The sequence below is a fragment of the Saccostrea cucullata genome, unplaced genomic scaffold (genome assembly GCF_032062105.1).
Source record: "Saccostrea cucullata isolate Sc308-1 unplaced genomic scaffold, CSIRO_AGI_Scuc_v1 ctg615, whole genome shotgun sequence".
NCBI lineage: Eukaryota > Metazoa > Mollusca > Bivalvia > Ostreida > Ostreidae > Saccostrea > Saccostrea cuccullata.
This window is the reverse complement of record NW_026926389.1, coordinates 33237-53000: the sequence shown is the minus strand read 5'-3', so window position 1 is coordinate 53000 and position 19764 is coordinate 33237. Positions and strand designations below refer to the sequence as shown.

The window sequence follows — 19764 nt, the reverse complement described above, 5'->3', positions numbered from 1 at the left end:
TGTAACACAGGACCTCGGTTTAAACGGTCTTGTCCGAAGAATCGATCTCCTTGTCCAACAGTTTGATTTGAACCCGCGACGTAAGGATCAACTCCTTACTTTGCGACTCTAGAGCAGACGTTCTAACCACTGCGAAACATGGACGACAAAACTTTGAAGAAAAGGGTAACATTTTAGGTAAGTTGGATATTATATCAACTGTCTATTAATTGTTATATATTCCGGAATTTTCTTAATATGCACATGTCTGTATAAAGGTATTGTATAAGTAGGTCAGACAATCATAAAAGTTATTTGCATTCTAAGACTATCTGTCATTAGCCACAAACTTGTCAGTTTTACGTAACCATTAAAGCATTTTATGTAAAATAAGCAATAAATACATGGTTATTATAATCATATACACTGTAATTGATATCTTTTACTAATACATGTATTCCTATTGGATATATGAAAATTTTTAAGTACAAATCAAAGGCAGCAATCACAATTTCACTAAAGAATATTCCTGCATGTCATATAAATTTTTTTTGCAATTTTAAAAAGGAATTCATTTGTTGGGGAACATGCTGACAACATCAGCATAGTGTAGTGTTGAAAAAACGGATAAGAATAAGATTGTTCTCTCACATGGTTCGGAATCAATTTTAAAAAGTTAACAGTTTTGAATGATAATTTGTTTACTGACATTTTATATGAATTTATGACAATTGCTTACACACTGATTTTTCCATTATTTGCATGACAGGAAAACAAAGTGCGTGTGACCGGTTGGCAAGGCATACTTACTTCTACTTGATAAATAATCCCCTCTGTGGTGATGTTCTGGAGGTCTAGAGGACTGTGTTTGCAGCACTCCTGAATTGTATTATTATATTGACTTTGAGCTTGAATATTGTTATGTAGTTATCTTTTATGAGTTTTTTTTAAAAAACAATACTCATCCAGAAAAAGTAAAGATATTTCTCAACTTTGGGTAAAACGTGTTTTTTTGTATAAAATTTCACGACAAAGAGAAAATATTACCCCCCCCCCCCGGAACAAATTGAAGCAAAATCTTTTTGTACAGTTGAAATGGATTTTATTATCTTCAAATTCTAAGATTTTTTGTGCTGGTATTTGGTAAAAAAAAAAAAAAAAAAAACCATCTTTGTTAAGAACGAATTTTATTTTTGAAAAGCGGGTGAAAAAATACTTTATCTATATATAAACTTTAAATTTTACATAATTTCAATAAAGTAAAATATTCCAATGTCCCTGATACATTTAAGCACTCGATTGATTATTGTATGCTTTTTTTAATTAGACAAGCATACCGGCTTAATATCTATACAAACATTGTTTGTACCATTCTTACACATTTTTTATGTAAACGTAAAATTCCTTGTGTTTGATTCTTGTTCAAATTGTATTAAATATGGAAAGTAAGTTAAATGAAGATTCATTCTATGAAATAGCTCTAGAATTATGTGAAAAAGTAAGTCAAAATATAAACAAAATGTATTGTAGCAAACAGCAATAAACAATGAGGTTACCCTTTTACGGAAGTATTTATATTTATAATTCAATACAACCGTGATCAATTTATATCACCAAATCTAGATTCAAAACTTCATACAAAACCTTACAAACAAAAACACATAGCGGGTTCTAGTAAATGTTCTACAAAACCTCTTATTTGTCGCCCGCTTGGCGCAGTGATTTGAGCCTTTGCTCCAGCGTCGCAAAGTAAGGAGTCAATCCTTCCGTCGCGGCTTCGAATCCCCCTATGGGACGAGGAGACCGGTCCTTCGGATGAGACTGTATAAACCGAGGTCCCGTCTCGCAGTAGATACTGCCATGAAAAAAAGATCTCTTACTGCCCAATGGCGCTATTTGCTGAGATAAGGAAAAAATGTGCAGCTCTGCATTAGCAAGTGGTGGCTTCTCCATATGAGTGAAACCTTCTCGAGAGAGACATTACAAAACAACATACATCAAACAAACAACAATTAGACACTTCAGGAGTACTTTTCATCGATACAGCATATTAGTGAACAGGTGTAAATCAGATGCGGATACTTAAATTTTCCTAAGAACCTTTGGAAGAAATGAAAGCACAAAATTTCACCAAAACAACAGCATAACAACTTGAAATTGTCTAACTATTTATACAACTATCCCCACGATAATTAAAGTCAATGATTTTTTCTATATCATTGACAACAACTTTTAGAAAAATGTAACTCGTACATTTATCTTCTTTGTCCTTAGTGTTTTCAAAATTATTTTATTAAAATATTCTAATTTGGCACATATGTACTCTGACGTTGGTGTTAAGAAGATGTTTGATTTTTTGATTGATATTATCGAAGTGGTTTTTGGAGCCCAGGTCTTTCAAGATTATTTTTTTTGAATTCCTATGGGTACCAATTGCGCTCATCTATAAGCCAAATTATTTTTGGTATTTCTATGAAGCTGAATTTGTCCAAACTTAAATACATGAAAGGAAGAAAACACTTGCCATGGCCTTCAACAAGACATTTGGACGACGTATTGTCAATTAACAATTATGGTTATTTCTATTTTTATGTCGATACGATATATCCTGGTTAGCTTGAAATAAAAGACACCATAGAGTCTGACACACATGCTTCATATTTTGATTCTTTACTTAAAACATTCATCAATGGTAATTTAATCCAACAATATTGTATCTATAAACTTGATAACTTTATCTCAAACTTTTACATTGTGAGAAACTCTTATTTATGCAGCAATTTACCTTCATCACCTCAATACCGGGATTTTATATACCTAAGTTAATTCAAAACACGATCTCAAAAAAGAAGTTAATTATTGACAATCAAGTTGACGAAACAATCATACATGTTGTTTCGTTTATAACCATTCGTAAACCACGTGGTCGATCCGATGACCTTGTCAGCAAAAATAATGTTTATTAAGTCAAATGATGACTGACCAAGTGTAAGGCCATTATATATACTCTAAACTGTCGACGGATTTTCCGATCTTGACAAAGACCACAGACGGGTCTTAAAGCGACCTGCAGGAATCCCCACTCCTCCACGACACCTTATCTCATCTCTTTTGTTTTTCATGTCCGTGTTCGGTCTATGCAAATTTTGAATGTTTAATGGGCATTTGAGCTTGAATACTGTTCATTATTTCTTTTTATTCATATTTCTCTTACAAATGGAAGTGAAAAATGATCTTCTTTAATTCTCCCTTTAGTTTGCAATGGATTCAGTAATACACAAAAACCACAAACACATACAGACAGAATCGGTGTTATATCTTCCCCGTTAACTATTTGTGCGAGGGAATAATGAAGATATAGGAAAATGTGATAAAAAAATATATAGCGTTTTTCACCAGCAATACCGGTTAAAAAAATAAAGAAAGAAACTTACAATGAAATATTATGTGATTATTCAATTGTGCAATTTGAATATCAGGCATAAAATAGGAAGTAAGAGATGATTAATTACATAAAAATTTCATTTGTACACAAAAGAAATCCAACAAAAAAATATACAGTAATATTTTTGAGCATCATGTGTTTGCATTGAATGCCTATTTTATAATGATATTTTATGTAATTGTTATTGATGCACATAAATCAAATGTTATTTTTGTCAATTTATGTGAATATTCTATTTACAACCATCAACGAACATAACAAGTGACTATGTGGTGCACCACAGTACTAATCCTGTTTCGTCCGCTATAACATTCTCCGTGAGATTTGAGATTAATATGGTTCCCCAATATCCCACATGAACAACACCCATTCCGATGACTTTGCATACCATTTGAACACATTTTTGCTTATTATTGTAAACTAAGTCAAAAACAAGGACATTTTTGTATTTGTAGGTTAGTTAACAAAACAGTGATTTTTTTTCTCTTAATAGTTTTTTCTCTTTTCACTAAATAGCGGTTAGGGAAAATGTTTGCTGAATTTTCATAAATCTTTCAATTGGTATATCGTTAAATCATACATAAACATATATACAGTGTTAAGAAGAAAATTGGCTTTTAGCTTGATAACTTATGGTAATCTTTTTACATTTGTATTTGTCCTACTTTTTAAAGACAAACTGAAGGCATATCCGAGAAACTTGATGTTATAAATGTCATTTGACAGCCTTCTAAGAATTTTACTCCCACTCACCAAATGTATTGTGATATTATTATTATTTTTTGTATTTTTTGACAAGTGGTTGTGGACTTTACGTGAGAACCATTTATGCATGAATTGATATTGTTAACGTCGATTTGTGTATTCATCTGTATAAATAAGTGCTTTATAAAATATATATGTTTTTTTTAAAATTGTTTCTTAAGAAATGCACTGTTTTGATTTCTTTTCAGAAATTGTGCAATGAATTTAATTGGTTGCACAAAATAATAGAATAAAACTATTTTCACCTTATTTGATTTTTGAAGATATAAATGCAATATTTTTTTTCCTTTTAGGCCTGATGTATTTTGGGTTTTTCTCTCTCCTTTCTTTACTATAAAAAGAAATATATTATACACACCCACAAATAATTATTTAGTATTAGTATATTCTTCATTAATAATATAACAAAACATGATTATCAAATTGCTAAAGAGTTATCTCTCCTTATTTTCACATTATTTGATTGCTGAAGATATAAATACAACATGTTTTTTTTTAGGCTATATGTATTTTGCAATTTTTTTACAGCTCTCTCTCTCTTTTGCAAAATTTCCCCCAAAATTTTATCTCAGTTTTCAAAAAATATACAATATATATTTTGAAACTGGTTTTATCAAAAATAAAGCTTCCAAAAATAATTATGTTAGCAAAAAAAGGAAAATGGGCGACTAGGGTTTACAATTGCAAGAGGTTTTAATGTTACACACAGACCATATCTAACCTATAAAACATAAACCATTAACATCAAACACCCAATGTTCGCAAAAAATATGGTAGACTACATGTGACATCAGCAGCACAGCATCATTATCAAATTGCATGAATGTAATGCAAGAGTCATCTAAAGCATAAGCTATCCCTGATCTCTCTTACAACCGTTTTCAGTTGACTAAAAATTATTGCAAGAGGAATTTACATGCCATTGTATAGAACAACACCCCAAATATCGACTTAACAGTAATATTAATTTGACCACAGCATCACTGCTGAACATTTTGGTTAATCTACTAGTCCAGAATGATTATCTGAAAGCCTCTTATAAGTTTAAGAGTGCTAATGCTTTGAAATGATTGTTAGACAGATAACTGCCTCCAGGACGTTAAAATAGTTGGTGGTGGTAGTGTAATGATATGGAAAACGGTATTAAATTAATTCAATGGACTTTGATAGAAAAAGGTCAAATGTTCTACCTACACATTTTTTTTTCACAATGCATAGCCACATATAGCTCACACCTATTCTTGCAAAGAAACAACAACCTGTTTCAGTCACAGTCATCTAAATCGCTAGATTTAATCCAAATTAAGCAGCATTGGAAAAAAGAATTGACATGATTTGCCAAAGACAATGAAAATAATAAAAGTTTATATTTGGAAAACTATACAGTTTTTATTACACAAATTTGCTTCATATATGCCGTTTGTGGCTATCACTTGTGTCTGCGGGGGCATACCAGATATTGATCTTTAATTTGTCTTAAACTGACTATAATTTTAAAATTGTTGAGTAATTATGACATTAAGAAAGTATTCCTGTTGCTTACCACATTTCTGTTTTATCAATGCATCATTTTACTAAATAATCTTTATGTTCAATGTGTCACTAAAATTCTACTATGCGTTTCTTTTTTTGAAGAGTATATTTAAGATTTTTTAATCAGAAGACATGGGGGTAGTAAAAAAAAAATAGATATTAAAAAAAATAACAGATAGTGAATGAATCATTAAAGTGACAATACGGCGCATCTCTCCGAAAACAGACTTGTTAAAATTTTCCTACAGGATTTGTATTTTTTTTCATACTCATAAATGTATACACTTTCACAAAATTACAAATTTCATAAGTAAATAATTCTGGTTATTTCATAAAATTAATAATTATTTATGATCCATAAATATATACAGCAAAACGTGTTCGAGGTTCCACATTCCGTGCTATACACGCATGCGTAAAGTTTTCATAAACAAAACAGCATGGTAAGAGAGGGAAGCCCGGTAGGCCTGCTTCATTGACAAAGTCGACCAACACGAAAAACAAAACCAAAAATAGGGCTTGAAATTAAAAAGCAACTTTCCTGACAAAAATTTAGTTGGGGGATTAATATAATCATTGAATCTCTTCACGTGGGGCTCGTTTTACCCTACATATGTTGATACATGCTATCATTTCTCGTATCTCCATGGCTTTCAAAGAAAAAAATAAGTGTAAACTCAACGTAAAAATGCACTTATGACATATAAAAATTATTGCCATTTGAAGTGCAAATTGTATTGGAACTGCAAAAAGATATTTTATTTGACATTTTGCCGCGACGACGTATAATCTGGTGAATTTTCCTTTACAGCACCCCAATACACAAAACGTCAACATTTGTACTTAATCATGTTAAATTCGTCTGAATGTAGACTACTATGTTAACTATTCTTAATTTACCGGAGAGTTAAGATATTTTGATTCTCAGAATTGCTTTTACTTAATATTCCATTATAGTTGTAAACCCCACATTGTATGCACGTGCCATTTTAGAATTCACGTAATGAACAGATCTAAGTTGTAATTTTCCGGCAGATTCTAATAACGTTAATTTTGTATGAGGAGGGAATATTCATTTTTCTCAAATGCTTACTTCAACTTTTTACCTAATTCCTGAATGATGTATTGGGTAAATTTGAATGAAAAAGCACACGATTTGCAGGCGTATTACCGCTTTAAATTATGTTGTATCAAATGGTGATGTTTATTTTTTTCATTCATTAGTGCATACATATTCTCATTTCTTATTTGCATGAAAATAATAATTTTAAAAACTATACCAAGCATATATTTTACGGTTGGAGTGACAATAGTTTTAAGTAAAATCTACATATCTCTTACAATACGAGTTTGTGTGTTTAATTGATTAATAATGGAATAATAATAATGGAAGAAATACATTTTAACTTGTCATTTTCGAAGCCATAAATTAATGACTAAGCTTTAATTTCATACAGGTTTTCACTGGAGTTATAATGAATGAATGAATGACATGCATTGGCATTGCATTTATTTTGGGCATCGTCTGGAAAACAGTCTCATTGAAAATTATGCAAAGTGTCCTTATATATTGAATAATTCAAGCTTTTATTCGCCTTAAAGAGTATGGGGGATTTTTTAAAAAAAATAATTTCTGGTAATATTTTTGATTGAAAACCACAAAAATGACATTGAAATGCCAACATTTTTATTATTAGATAAGTTCTTTTGTTTTTCTGGTATTTATTATTTACTCTAAATATCTAGCATCTATTTTATAAAAAAAAATGTATACAAAAAATTTACCATTTTTAGCAGGTCATTGGGAAAACTATATGCTACGTTTCACTCTCTGCTTCTTTGATTTTCATATGAAGTCTCCAATAAAATTTTCTTAACACTTAATACCTATATACATATCTGAATTCCATACCATGTTCTTTCTTCTTCTATAATAACTATTTTTGTGGTTTGAAATCATCTTTAAATTTTAAATGACATAATCTCATCAAAGAATGAATGTCTGACTGTGCCTTCTGTGTAAATTTTGTCTTTATAAATTAAGACATTTTGTGTAAAAAAAAAAAAAACAGCTGAGAAAATTTCAATGCAGTTGATCTATGATACTCTAATCATCATTAATATGTTGCCGCCATTTTTTGTAAAATTTTTGAAGCAATTCATGGAAATATTCACAAGCCAAAAAATCAATGAAAAATAACAAATAATGGTCCACATTGGAAAAAAATCTTTTCTTCCTAAAGAAACGAAATATTCACTTGAAAATCTTTAAACCTCTATGTTTTTTTTTTATTTAAAGAGTTATGACACGAATGAATTGTGTTTACATACTAGAATTTCAACTTGTTTTTAAAAATATAAGAAATTATCTTTTGACACAATTACTATGCGAAGAAAAAAAAACAACAATCGCATCAGATGCAGCAACCCTGCCATTTTGATAACCTGTAAAAATATCTTCTTTTTTTTTTATTTTTTTTATTTTTTGCTATTAATATATTATTGTTAATATATATGTGTTTTATTATGAAAATCTTAACACTTGTAGAAATGCTGTAGACAATAAAATTTAGGTAATCGTACTCAGGTGAGATTTATAACCAGTGAACATTTAGCTATATACACTGTAGTTAATTCTTATAATGAAAGAAACTTTGATTTCATACTAGATAAGATTGATAAAAAAAACAAAACAGAAAAAAAAAACAAAGAAACAAAAGAAAAAGAAAAATCTAATTATGCATGTATTTGTCATTTGATGTTTATTTTGAAAAACGCCCAACATTAGGCCATTCTTGATCTTTCAAGAAATTTATTCAGGAAACTCCCAAAGGAAACTGAATCAATAGAATTCCATTAAAAGCAATGAAAAAAAAAACTATAAATGTATGATGTTTTATTAAGAAAAGTAGAAGTAATTCAAATTAAAAGTCTTAATTATTCTGGATAATTTTGATGACAACAATTATCTACATATTGGGTATGGGTATTTCTGTTATCATTATTCCTCAATATATTTCGACTGTAAAAAGTATTAAATGATGTAAGAGCTCGTACGCAAAAAAGAAATATATATATATGAAGAAACGTTAAGTTTGAGCTTGATCAAATTAAAAAAAAATACTACACAGTATATCCAGTAACCACTGTATTATAGGATGAAAATACATACACATTATCTGTCCTACCAATCACTTTTTATTTCCTACACCGAAAATGAGAAAATAAAAAAAATATGGGTTTTATCTACTTTTTTCTTTTTCTTTGATTCAAGGACAATTCTTTAATGTCTTCTGTATGATTAGTAATAAATGTGTACCTGTATATTTTTCTGGATCAAACTCGTTTTTTTCATTCCTAAGTTGAATACTTAAACGTTAAGCATTTGTGTTTCATGACCTGATTTTAACTTTTATGTCCTGTCATATTCAAAAGGATGGATTTTAGAAATGGTATTTATATTTCATCTAAAAAAAATTAGAAAAAAAACTGACAGATGAAATGAGAAAAGAAGGTATGAAAATTAAAAATTTTAAACATATTATTTGAAGATTTTTTTTCGATCCATAAATTGTTGCTCTAAATAAGCAATTTTTGAAGTGGATAAAAAAAAACTTAAGTTCTGCAAATATGGGACCAAGTGCTATGGATGGGTTAGCAACCACTACCAACCTGTCATACTCACCTTGTAGTTCATGTTATGATTGTGATGTAACAGATAAGAGTCGAATTAGTAGTATGAAAGACGTTAGTCAGAAATTGACTTAATGATAGGTTTTATTTGCTGACAAGGTCATTATATTGACTATAAAACTTACACAATGATCAGTTGAAATAAGACTGTTCATATGCTTGTTTCATCAACTTGTTTGTCAGTCACTTACCTCGTTTTAGAAATAATTCATCCGATGAATTGATATTAATTGAGTTTTTAATTTTTGTTTTAGGATTATGGAAACCTTTGAATTTCGATTGCTATTATTCAATTCTTTTGAACTTTTCATATCATGATAAATTGAATCTTCGCTATAACCTATAAACAAATGATAATTAACAACCATCAAATTTTCAAACTCGCATAATATAAACATCTAAATTTATCGACATAATTATGATTGCCATTTTGCATATTTCATATGGATAATATTATATATACATAAAGCAAAGGCTTCAGTGTAACTTTTACATGTTTGTCTTCAGAAATCAAACTTCCTGATGTCTATTTTTAGCCAAACTGTGACGGGGAACATACACTAGGGACGTTCTCCCATCGGCCCTGGAGTGGCGCGTGATTGTGACGTCAGTACCACTTAACATCAGGAAAAAAATTACAGGTGTCATTTTCGTATTTACATTCCACGAATGATAATAAATATGATTGCGTGACGTCAGAATAAACATCATATTAATTGATGTGTGAAATAGAAACAAAAATTGTTTTAAAACACAAAGGAAATCACGTGTAGTTCTTAGATGGGTTAAAACATCGTGGAATATAACAGTTTTCAACTTTATTTATATTGAAATTTAATCTGTGATATATTACTACTACAAGGGAAAAACTTTATTTAAAATGAATTTCACAGAGGAAATACGGTTGTGTTTTTTAAGTTCAGTTGTTTTTACCGTAATTTTCTTGTCAGGTAAGTAAATAAATGAACATGTATATGCATTTGTTCGATGCCCTAGGGTTATGACTTTACGACTCCGAAGTTGTTATGTACGCATGTTAATTTTCTATTTTCACACGTTCAAGAATAGATACGTAAGTTAGTTTAATGCTCTTTTCTCAAAAAGCGCCGAAATGTTTACAAAAAAATGAGATACAATCAGATTTTCTTTTCACGAGAATTAAAATCGGAAAAATCATATAGCCTGTAATTAACTTATTGTTAACAAAGAACATAAAATATATTACCATTTTGAAAAGGTAAATGCATGTATCTCCATATGCAAAAAAAAAAAAAATTATTTCTTGACTTAGAAATTAATTACGGTTATTAAATGGTAAATAACATTTTTGGTAATGGTCCAGCTGATACTAAACGTAAAAATGCCTTCAGTTACACATTAATTTTTGATTTGTTAAGTGCATGACGATAATATTGTCCTGATCACCTTTCTTGTTCATGTTGCATGGTCTTATTTGCTGTTGTAATGTCTTTTATTACATTTTATGTTTAGAAAAAGAGTGAAAATGTATAAGTACCACTTAAGAAGAACATTACATTTAATGCAGTAACTATAGTAACAAATTATCATTTTCTTTTCAAATCAGTAACACGATTTAAAGTGAAATATGCATATGGTGTTGTTCCTCTTTCTCTTTACCTTCTCATGAAGTCCTTGATAAGTATAAATGCTTTATTGACAATGTTCATTTTTCTCATATTGACTTCAGCTTGGTTGATTTTATTTTCAATAATTATTAAATAATAACGACTTTCATATCAAGTTGAATAATATTTTAGTCATTGTAAATCTATGCCTCTTGGTGCTAGATACAAAAAAACCTTTAAATTGAATATCATTAAAGAAAAAAAATAATGTATTTGATTTTTTAACCCGAATGTGGTTTTTCCTGCTGTAAAATCATGTCGTCAGTTAGCCGTGCCCAGTTCCAGATTGATTGGTCAACAAAAAACCATTTGTTTCACAGTGATGGATTTCCCCCATTTTACTTTGCGGTCAGAAAGCAGGCTTTCCATAACTGTTCCTTGTTAAAATGACAAATCTTTCTTCATATCGAGGATTGTCAAAAACTGTAACATTTTCTTTTGAATTTGTTCACAACGTCAAGAAGAAAAATGATTTAATAGGTGTTAATTTTATTGATTGGTCAATGGCAAATCATTATGAAAGCGATTGACGTCACACAAAAGAGAACATACTTATTTTTAGATCTGTCGTAAGTTGATTTGTTCATGAACAGGTATTTGAATAATATACATAATTCCATATTTTGATCAGCAAAATATACATATAAGCATTTAATTTTCATCAGAAGAAACGCGGAAACTTTAAGTAATTATGAGTACAAGATGTACAATACTTCCTCAAAAGAAGAAAGGATCAATTTCGTGGGATGAATATATAAACATTAATTCAAATATATATTTCGAACACGCCTCGAAATATGAAGACCTGTTCAGTTGAAGGAAACCATGCATTAAAATCATCAGATGGAATCCATAATTGAATACCAAGTCGTTGTTTATAAGATTCAGTATCGCAAATATTGCTTTAAAAAAAGAAAAAAGCTGAGAAAGTGTCGAAATTGTATTCCAAAGTCATTAGTTAAACCTGAACCATTTTGACATAACCAAGATGTACATGTATATGGATAAACACGAAAACTTATGATCAAAATTATGATCAATCATGGGACCTTTTGAGTCAACAAAAAGCACAAACATTGAGTGCCCCTCCTTCCTAAACCTTTTGCCTTAATTATTTATATCTTTATTACCGGAATATAACATCAGTCTTTTTTATATTTCAGATAATGTATCAGGTCAGCAAAGGACCACAGGTATTTCTAATTTATAATCATTTTTATTCGCAGATATTACAAACACATACCTGTCGAACAATTCTTTTTTCATGCGTTTGCAAAAGGGATTAAAATCAAAATTGTACACGTATTATTTTTACTTCACCAATTAATGATAAGGATAGTTTTTAATAAATGCCAAAAAGTAGTCAGATTCATAAGACTCTCAAGATGACGTCATGAATTCTAATTGTTACGTCATTTACAGAGTGTAAGAACTCTGGAGGGGCCTATGCATGGTTAAGCTGTCTCATAGCCAAAGCCAACAAGGATATGTGCAACCCGTCAGGGTGCGCCCGGTATGCAGGAACAGAATTCGAAAAAGACCTTACATGCACGTAAGTGGAGGATCCAGAATTTTTCATGTACATACTTTTCATTTCTTCAAAAAAGTTTATCATGTTGCCTTGAACAAAAATCCAATCAGTAGTTTAATTCTATTAAACATAAAAAAATGCTAACATATACAATTATAACTGTCATTTTTCAAGTAATTATATATGCTGTGGCTTAAAAAATCTTAACCTTAAGAAAATAATTGGCTTTGTTTTAAAAGAACGATTTTTTATGTCAAAACATAATTTAAATTTTATTTTCTAAGTTTAATTAAAAACAAATAACCATTATTTAGATTTAAAAAAATATACACTCATACAATAAGTAAGTTTTGAATTCTAGTTTTCAGAAACAGAGATGTGGGGGATGTCTCCCTCAGTATAAACTAAACGGAACGGAAGTGAGCTGCAAAGCATTGGAGCAAACAGGATATGGTATGTAAGAATTTAAACAGAATAAAAGGTGTAGGAAATTAAACGAGAAATATATTGAAAAATCATAGTTGTGAATACAACCATTGGTCTATTTAATCTGTTTTTGTCCCATTACAGAGTGTGCACCTGGTGTTCAAATGGAAATCTGCAATTTGGACGCATGCGTAGCAACAGTCTGTCGACCATATTTAACAGCTCCCTGCAGGTGATCCTATAAAACATTTCTTATAATCACTAGTTACTAGAAAATATAGTTCCATATGTGACATGTAAATATATCTAAACCTAGAGATCCTTTTTTACTAGACTCTTCGACATCAATTTTGATGATTATTCTCATCCTTTTTTTTAGGAACAACTTTTGTGGCGGTTGTTTTGCAGAATATGACGTTGATGGTCAATGGAGAAGATGTCCAATTGAAGGTAAGACACACAAGGATATTGTAAATTAAATGCTTTTCTGTAAAACGCCACAATTTTCTTAACCTTGAGTATACAAATGTGTATTTTTATCAGAGTATGATACAAATTTAAGGATGAAATTGTACCTTTGAGTCAAATGATCAGTCAGTTGACTTAAAGAACTGGATCGTTAGTTGAATATAAAATCCCTGGCAGTCAGTCTCCTTTTTTGAAAACTCAGCATTTTGGGAGATCTTCATAATTTTTGAACGTCGATATGATCTATAGAATTATTGCCCTTATTCCAGTGTCTGCAATTCAGCCCGACAGTCCTGTAATCCCTGGTCAAACATTAGACGGATTTCTTGATGTACCTTCGGCTTCACGTTTTGCTAGTCCCGCAGTAGTCCCACAAAGCCCAGCCATAGGCGAGGCCAAACCAACAAACCCGATCATGCCGACAACGTGTTCGAACGGAGAATTACCGTGGGATTGTCCCGCCGACGTGTGCACCAACGCATATTGCGCTGCATATCCACAAGCGAAGTGTCGGTAAGAGAGAATGTACTGTAAGACCTAATTAATTATAGTATTTGCACCGTTATACAAAGTGTGTGAAGGAATGAACAGGGTACATGATTACATGTGGGAAAATATGTTAAACTTCACTGTGAAATGTATTGCACAACTTTTGGATTTGAAATATTTTATTATACATATTTTTTTTGTCACCATCAATTTCAAATTAACATATTCAAATATTTTTGAATGTATTATTTCTCCATAAATAGTTTTCTCCTTTACATGTAGCAGACAATTCCTCTTTTTTTTTTTTAAACCAACCACAGGACTTCTAAAAATTATGTTTTAAAATATCACAGCTGAAGTATCTCTTAATAATCTAATAAAGTATGACTTTAAATAATGTCCCAGAGAGAAAATTAGATGAACCAATTGATTTGATATCTTCTCTTAGGATAAATAACTGTGGAGGATGCTCACCAGAGTTTACAACAGGCATTTACCTTATACAGGACTGTAACTCCAGAGGTAACCACGATTATCATGTCAATAAATACTCAAACCGCATTGTAAAAGATATCTAATAGGCCAAGCTTAAAAAAATTCTTTGTTTGCAGTTGCCGACCTGTAACTTTTAGACTGGGTCGGTAGGTAGGCATTTTTTTTTTTGGAAAAAAAATCAGATTTTTGTTAGATAACAAATAAAAGAGGTTTTCATACACTTACTAACAATGAATAAGCTCACCTCTTGTTATAAACCGCTGATTGATAAAAAACGTGTCAACATTTGAAAATGAAACTGTTTCAATATTCTGAAAAATTGAAAAAAAATAAATTACCAAATGTCTAAAAAAAAGTTTGGGTCGGGTGCATTTTCAGTGGGTCGGTAGGCAACTGCAAACAAACTTAATTTATTTTAGGCCTTACTCTTAGGAATAAAGAAATTCATTTGTTTATAATATTGAATGTTAAGTAAACGATAAAATGCATATACATTTTGAAAGTAATCAAACTTAAAAGGCAAGTTTTCAATGCCTTTCAAACAGTTATAATTTTGATGAATCTTGCATATAATTGATAAACAAGTGTTTCAATGCATTGTCCATAATTGTTCACTTTGTCTTTTTTTATTCAGAATGCCCAAAGAACACGCTTGAAATGGTTTGTAAAGATGATCCTTGTAAATATTCCACCTGTAGAAAATACGAAGATAAGAACCCAGTGTGCAGGTAAGATGATAATTATATTTGCCATTAAAAGGAGATACTGTCAATTTATTTATATTTGAATTGTAACTCAAGGGTAAAAATATACTTCCCTCTTGGTACAGTATTGCAGTTTGATCATTTAACTTTTGATTAAAAGACCCTACTTTTAATTCAAAATCAAAAGAAAAGACAGGGATAAGGTAGCATTTTGTAAGATTAATACGCAAGTTTCGAGATTATCTCCCTTGGTGCGCTCTTTCAGGAACTAAACAAAAAGGTTTTTGATACTGTGTATGTTGGATACATTGCATCATCGATATACCGGTTTATCATTACTACATAGGATGCACTCTACAACTTGAGAATAACCTAATTAAAGTAAAGGCATCATTTTTGAAGCAAAATAATCGAAACAAAAAAAAAAAAAATATCAGTGGATGTGAGACTTTTCGGACGAGGGAAGAGATATGGACCTCTGATAAATACGGTGCATATGCATCTGATTACGTCGGGAATCTTAATGACATATTGATTCTTTTCCTTATTATGACTTTAAAAACACTAACTTTTTAGAAAATGTTCGTACAATCAAGAAATTCGGTTACTTTTTATAAAAACTACGACGTTTCTTTCGTTTTCAAGTACCCGAAAATTAATAGTAGATTTGTAAATATGCATAGTTGAGCCTGATAAATCATCAAATGCATCACTGCTGAACATGATTATCTTTCTATAACATTTAGTAAATTTTAAGAACCATAAATATCGTTCTCTTATTTATGCACGTTTGTATACAGAGACAACCTGTCCCACCTACATGCTGAAATGGGTACTTTTTGCGCCTCTATCGTAGGAGAGTTACAATCTCGAAACTGGCGTATTGCTTGATTATATGAATTTTAATAGTTCCTCTCGAGAATATTTCACTGATGTGTAGACGCCACTATTTGCCGTTGGAGAGATGAAATCTTATCTTATGCTCGGCACTAAGGGCCATTACAGTGATGGATCTTTTTCTCTCAGCACCTACTGCGACACGGGACCTTGGTCTCACCCGTATGAACGGTCTCCACGTCCCACAGTGGGATTAAAACCCAAGACAAAAGGATCAACCCCTTTCTTCGCGGTTTTAGAGCTGACGCTTTAACCACTGCACCACGCTGGCGACCATTTTTGTAAGAATATTTTTTTAAACTGACATTTGTTTTTAAATCTACTTAAAGACCGAGTCGTTGTGGAGGATGCAGAGCTATGTGGTATGTTAATGGAGAGGAAGTTGATTGTTATGAACAATATGGCGTCGATGTCCGTAAGTTGATATTTATTTTTTACCAACATAGTTCTTAAACAATATATTATTATACAAAAAAACAACAAAAAAAAAACACAGAACTGTCTGCTTTGTAAGTCCTAAAAAATCGAAAATAAGAAAACATATATTTTTTTTTTTTTGAAATACGAGGGTTGATACAATGTTCGTAGAATTTCTTTATATTTTATTTATTTTGAACTGAAATTGGTTGAAAATTACAAATGAGTATATCGACACTTGTTGAATATTTTAAATAATAAAACATTTTAAATACTAATGTATTATATAAGAGTTCTAATCTCATTTTATCTCATGATTCTTTCTAGCTTGTCCAAATGGAGAAATCCGACAACAGTGTCCCAAGAGCACATGTAGATTTAAACATTGTCCCGTAGATAGAAGTATCACATGTGTGTAAGTATCATATTCTGTATATGTCTTTATTTTTATCTATTATGGAAAATAAGAGACAAACATACATAGCTTTCATTATTATGTAAGCTTTGAGTGACTTTGAATGATACGATCTAAAAAAAAAGAGTTTTTAATTCTTATTATATGCATGAGAGCTGCATATTTCACTAATATATTCCCAATAAGTATCAAAATAAAACATTAGCTATGCGTCTAACTTTCTTGATCAGAATCAACAATTGCGGAGGATGTAATAGGGAATATCAAAAACGCATGCCGAATGGAAAAACAATCATAGTTGACGAATCAAGATGCCAGGGCTGGTGGAACTTTCAAAGTGGACAGAAAAAGAAGAAACCATTTGTGTCCAAAAAACGACCACTTCCAAGACCAATCAACGAGCTCTCTCCTAATGAACTGGACCCGATGGCAAGAAGAAACAATGAGCGAACGGTAAATGCAATCAACAAATTTGAAGCAGCGCCAAAAGATAGTTTGAATATGGAAGTAGAGCCAACAGTAGGATCGATAGCGAAAGCATCACCAAGCGGAAATGGTTTTCAACAAGGACTTCCTCCGCTAGTTCCAACAAATCTCATGGAGGAACAGGAATTAGGAATGCAGCAATTTATGCCAAAATCAAAATTTCCGGAAATTCCTTCAGATCCAAATGCTGTTCAGGTTTTAGAAAATCCTTTAATCGATTCACCAATTCCCCTCAGCAATGTCGATACGCCATCAAGTAACATTGCTCCAGATTATCCAAACGAAATTGGTGTCAAATTTTTGGAAAATTCTGCACCTTTTACAGCGGTATCTGAAAATATACGAAATACACAGACTCTCGAAAATCCACTAATCGACAACATAAATTCAAAAGTGTCTCCACAACAACCAGATTTAGTAGGTGTTCAAGAAATACAAAATCCACTGTTAGTGGATCAGGGACCTGGATCAAGTTTAAATGTTGTTCCACTCGAAAACATCGCACCTTCTGTCCCCGCTAGTGACTTATCTGTTCAAACACTTGAAAACTCACACAATGGAGGCCGGGCATCAATTCTGTTAAATACAAATGTTCCAGTCTCAGTCCCACAGGAAATTAAACAACCAGTACAAAACAGCTTTAATGTTGAATTCCTTGACACGACAACAAAAGCTTTTCCTTCCAATCGAAAAAATAGACGGAACCGACGCAGATTTAGGGCAAAAGAAAAAGGTGCAAAAGTATCCGGATTGAATTTCTGGAAGACAGACATGCAGTTACCACCAGCTTTCTTTGAATTTATGCTACAAGGAATGGGTTTTCATGGGATCCCCCTAGAAGGTTTACAGGTAAAAAAAAATAATCTATATATTTTTGGCCATATTTTAAAACTTTAGAACAAATCATAGGGGAGTTTTGATAAGAATAAAATTCTTAAATATTTAGTTTAGTCAATTTTACGTGTTTCTATTTCAAACATCCAAGGAAATATTGATTTTTAGTATCGGATTTATTTGTAAGAAAAAAAAATAGACATCGATTTCTTATTAGTAGTTCAGAAGTTTTTTCTAATTTCTTAAAGGCATTTTTTCACATCTATGTTTCAACCTCTCATATAAGAAGATCTCAAATACTTTTTTTGTTTTTTTTTTCCAGAAAATGTGATTTCCATAACAGTTTACGCGTCACACTATTTGAAATCCAGAAATCCATTAGAATTCTGATTTGAAACCGACAGCAGACACATCTCATTTCAAGGACAATGTATTTTTCATCAAGGATAATTTGATTCTTAAATACATTTGCATCGTAGAAACACCTGTAAATTATTAGAAAATAGAAATTAAACAAATTTATTCAAAAACAAGTTTGAATGCAATGGCGACTAAAGGACATGATACTTTGGTTGATGCCAAGGTCACCAATCGATTTGAAAATCAACGTTTTCACCCTTAATCACTGAAGTTGAATTAATATTAGGACGATGATCAGATATATGTGAGTACTTAAAAGTTATTGACAATTGGGTTACATGTCAAGAGTGATGTATTTCGGCACCAATAATGTGAAATATAACCCAGGTTGTGTAACATATTCTTTATCAATTGTGAGTATTTAACAAGTTTTAATGATGAATAATAGAATATTCTTTTGGCCTGCATAATAATTCACTGATTACACCTAAAACAAACAGCTCCATAAAATTCTTCAAGATTAACCCTTGCATCAAAAAATGGTCAAGAATTCACGTAATAATATCATTCATTTTTTAGTAATTTATTTTCTTCGACATGTACTGCAATTAGTGAAGTGCCAAAAATGATAATTTTATGTGCCAAAACAACGGATTTTTAGAGACAAAACTCTGAATAATAAACATATCCAAATTTCAAAGGAAAAAGAACGCATATCTATGACGTGCAATGTCAAATTAATTTTGCACTTTTGTAGTGACACTTTTTGATTAATTAATTTTAGTCATTCTTATTTGCACCTTTCTTTTTATTACCTGTACATCATGTTATATTTATTTATGAGCTTTCATGAAGTAGTTATCATGTAAATAGTTTTGCATTACTTTTTATGTTCTTGCAATAAAAAATAAATATATATACATATAATTTTTTGCACTTTTTAAAAGAAAATTGGTCAAATTCAGTACAATTTGATCTATACATATAGCAGAGATTATAGATTTATACCTAAGGAATAACTGTTTAATTTTTTTTGGTTTGATGATGTGATCAATCGAGTGGCTTGTGTTATAATTTGCATAAACGTCCAAGACGTTTATGCATAAAATTACCACACAAGCCAATCGATTGTTAATATATATATAATATATTCATTTCCTAACCACAATTATAAATACGAG

At 30.9% G+C, this 19764-nt stretch overlaps 1 protein-coding gene across 1 annotated transcript; it reads left to right on the top strand.

Moving 5' to 3' along the window:
- The first annotated feature begins 10115 nt into the window (after positions 1–10115).
- Positions 10116–19479, top strand: LOC134271524 (uncharacterized). The gene is made up of 13 exons (XM_062753722.1): positions 10116–10365; positions 12225–12254; positions 12484–12613; positions 12954–13045; positions 13163–13250; positions 13398–13468; positions 13756–13999; positions 14424–14497; positions 15105–15198; positions 16401–16486; positions 16816–16903; positions 17134–18238; positions 18546–19479. The coding sequence occupies exons 1-13, from the start codon at positions 10296–10298 to the stop codon at positions 18552–18554; spliced, it is 2181 nt and encodes a 726-aa protein (XP_062609706.1). The 5' UTR covers positions 10116–10295; the 3' UTR covers positions 18555–19479.
- Positions 19480–19764: the final 285 nt, after the last annotated feature.

Coding starts and splice junctions, on each gene's coding strand:
- LOC134271524 (XM_062753722.1), top strand. CDS start 10,296: ATGAATTTCACAGAGGAAATACGGTTGTGTTTTTTAAGTTCAGTTGTT. Junction 10,366..12,224: donor TACCGTAATTTTCTTGTCAG/GTAAGTAAATAA, acceptor TTTATATTTCAG/ATAATGTATCAGGTCAGCAA. Junction 16,904..17,133: donor GATAGAAGTATCACATGTGT/GTAAGTATCATA, acceptor TTTCTTGATCAG/AATCAACAATTGCGGAGGAT.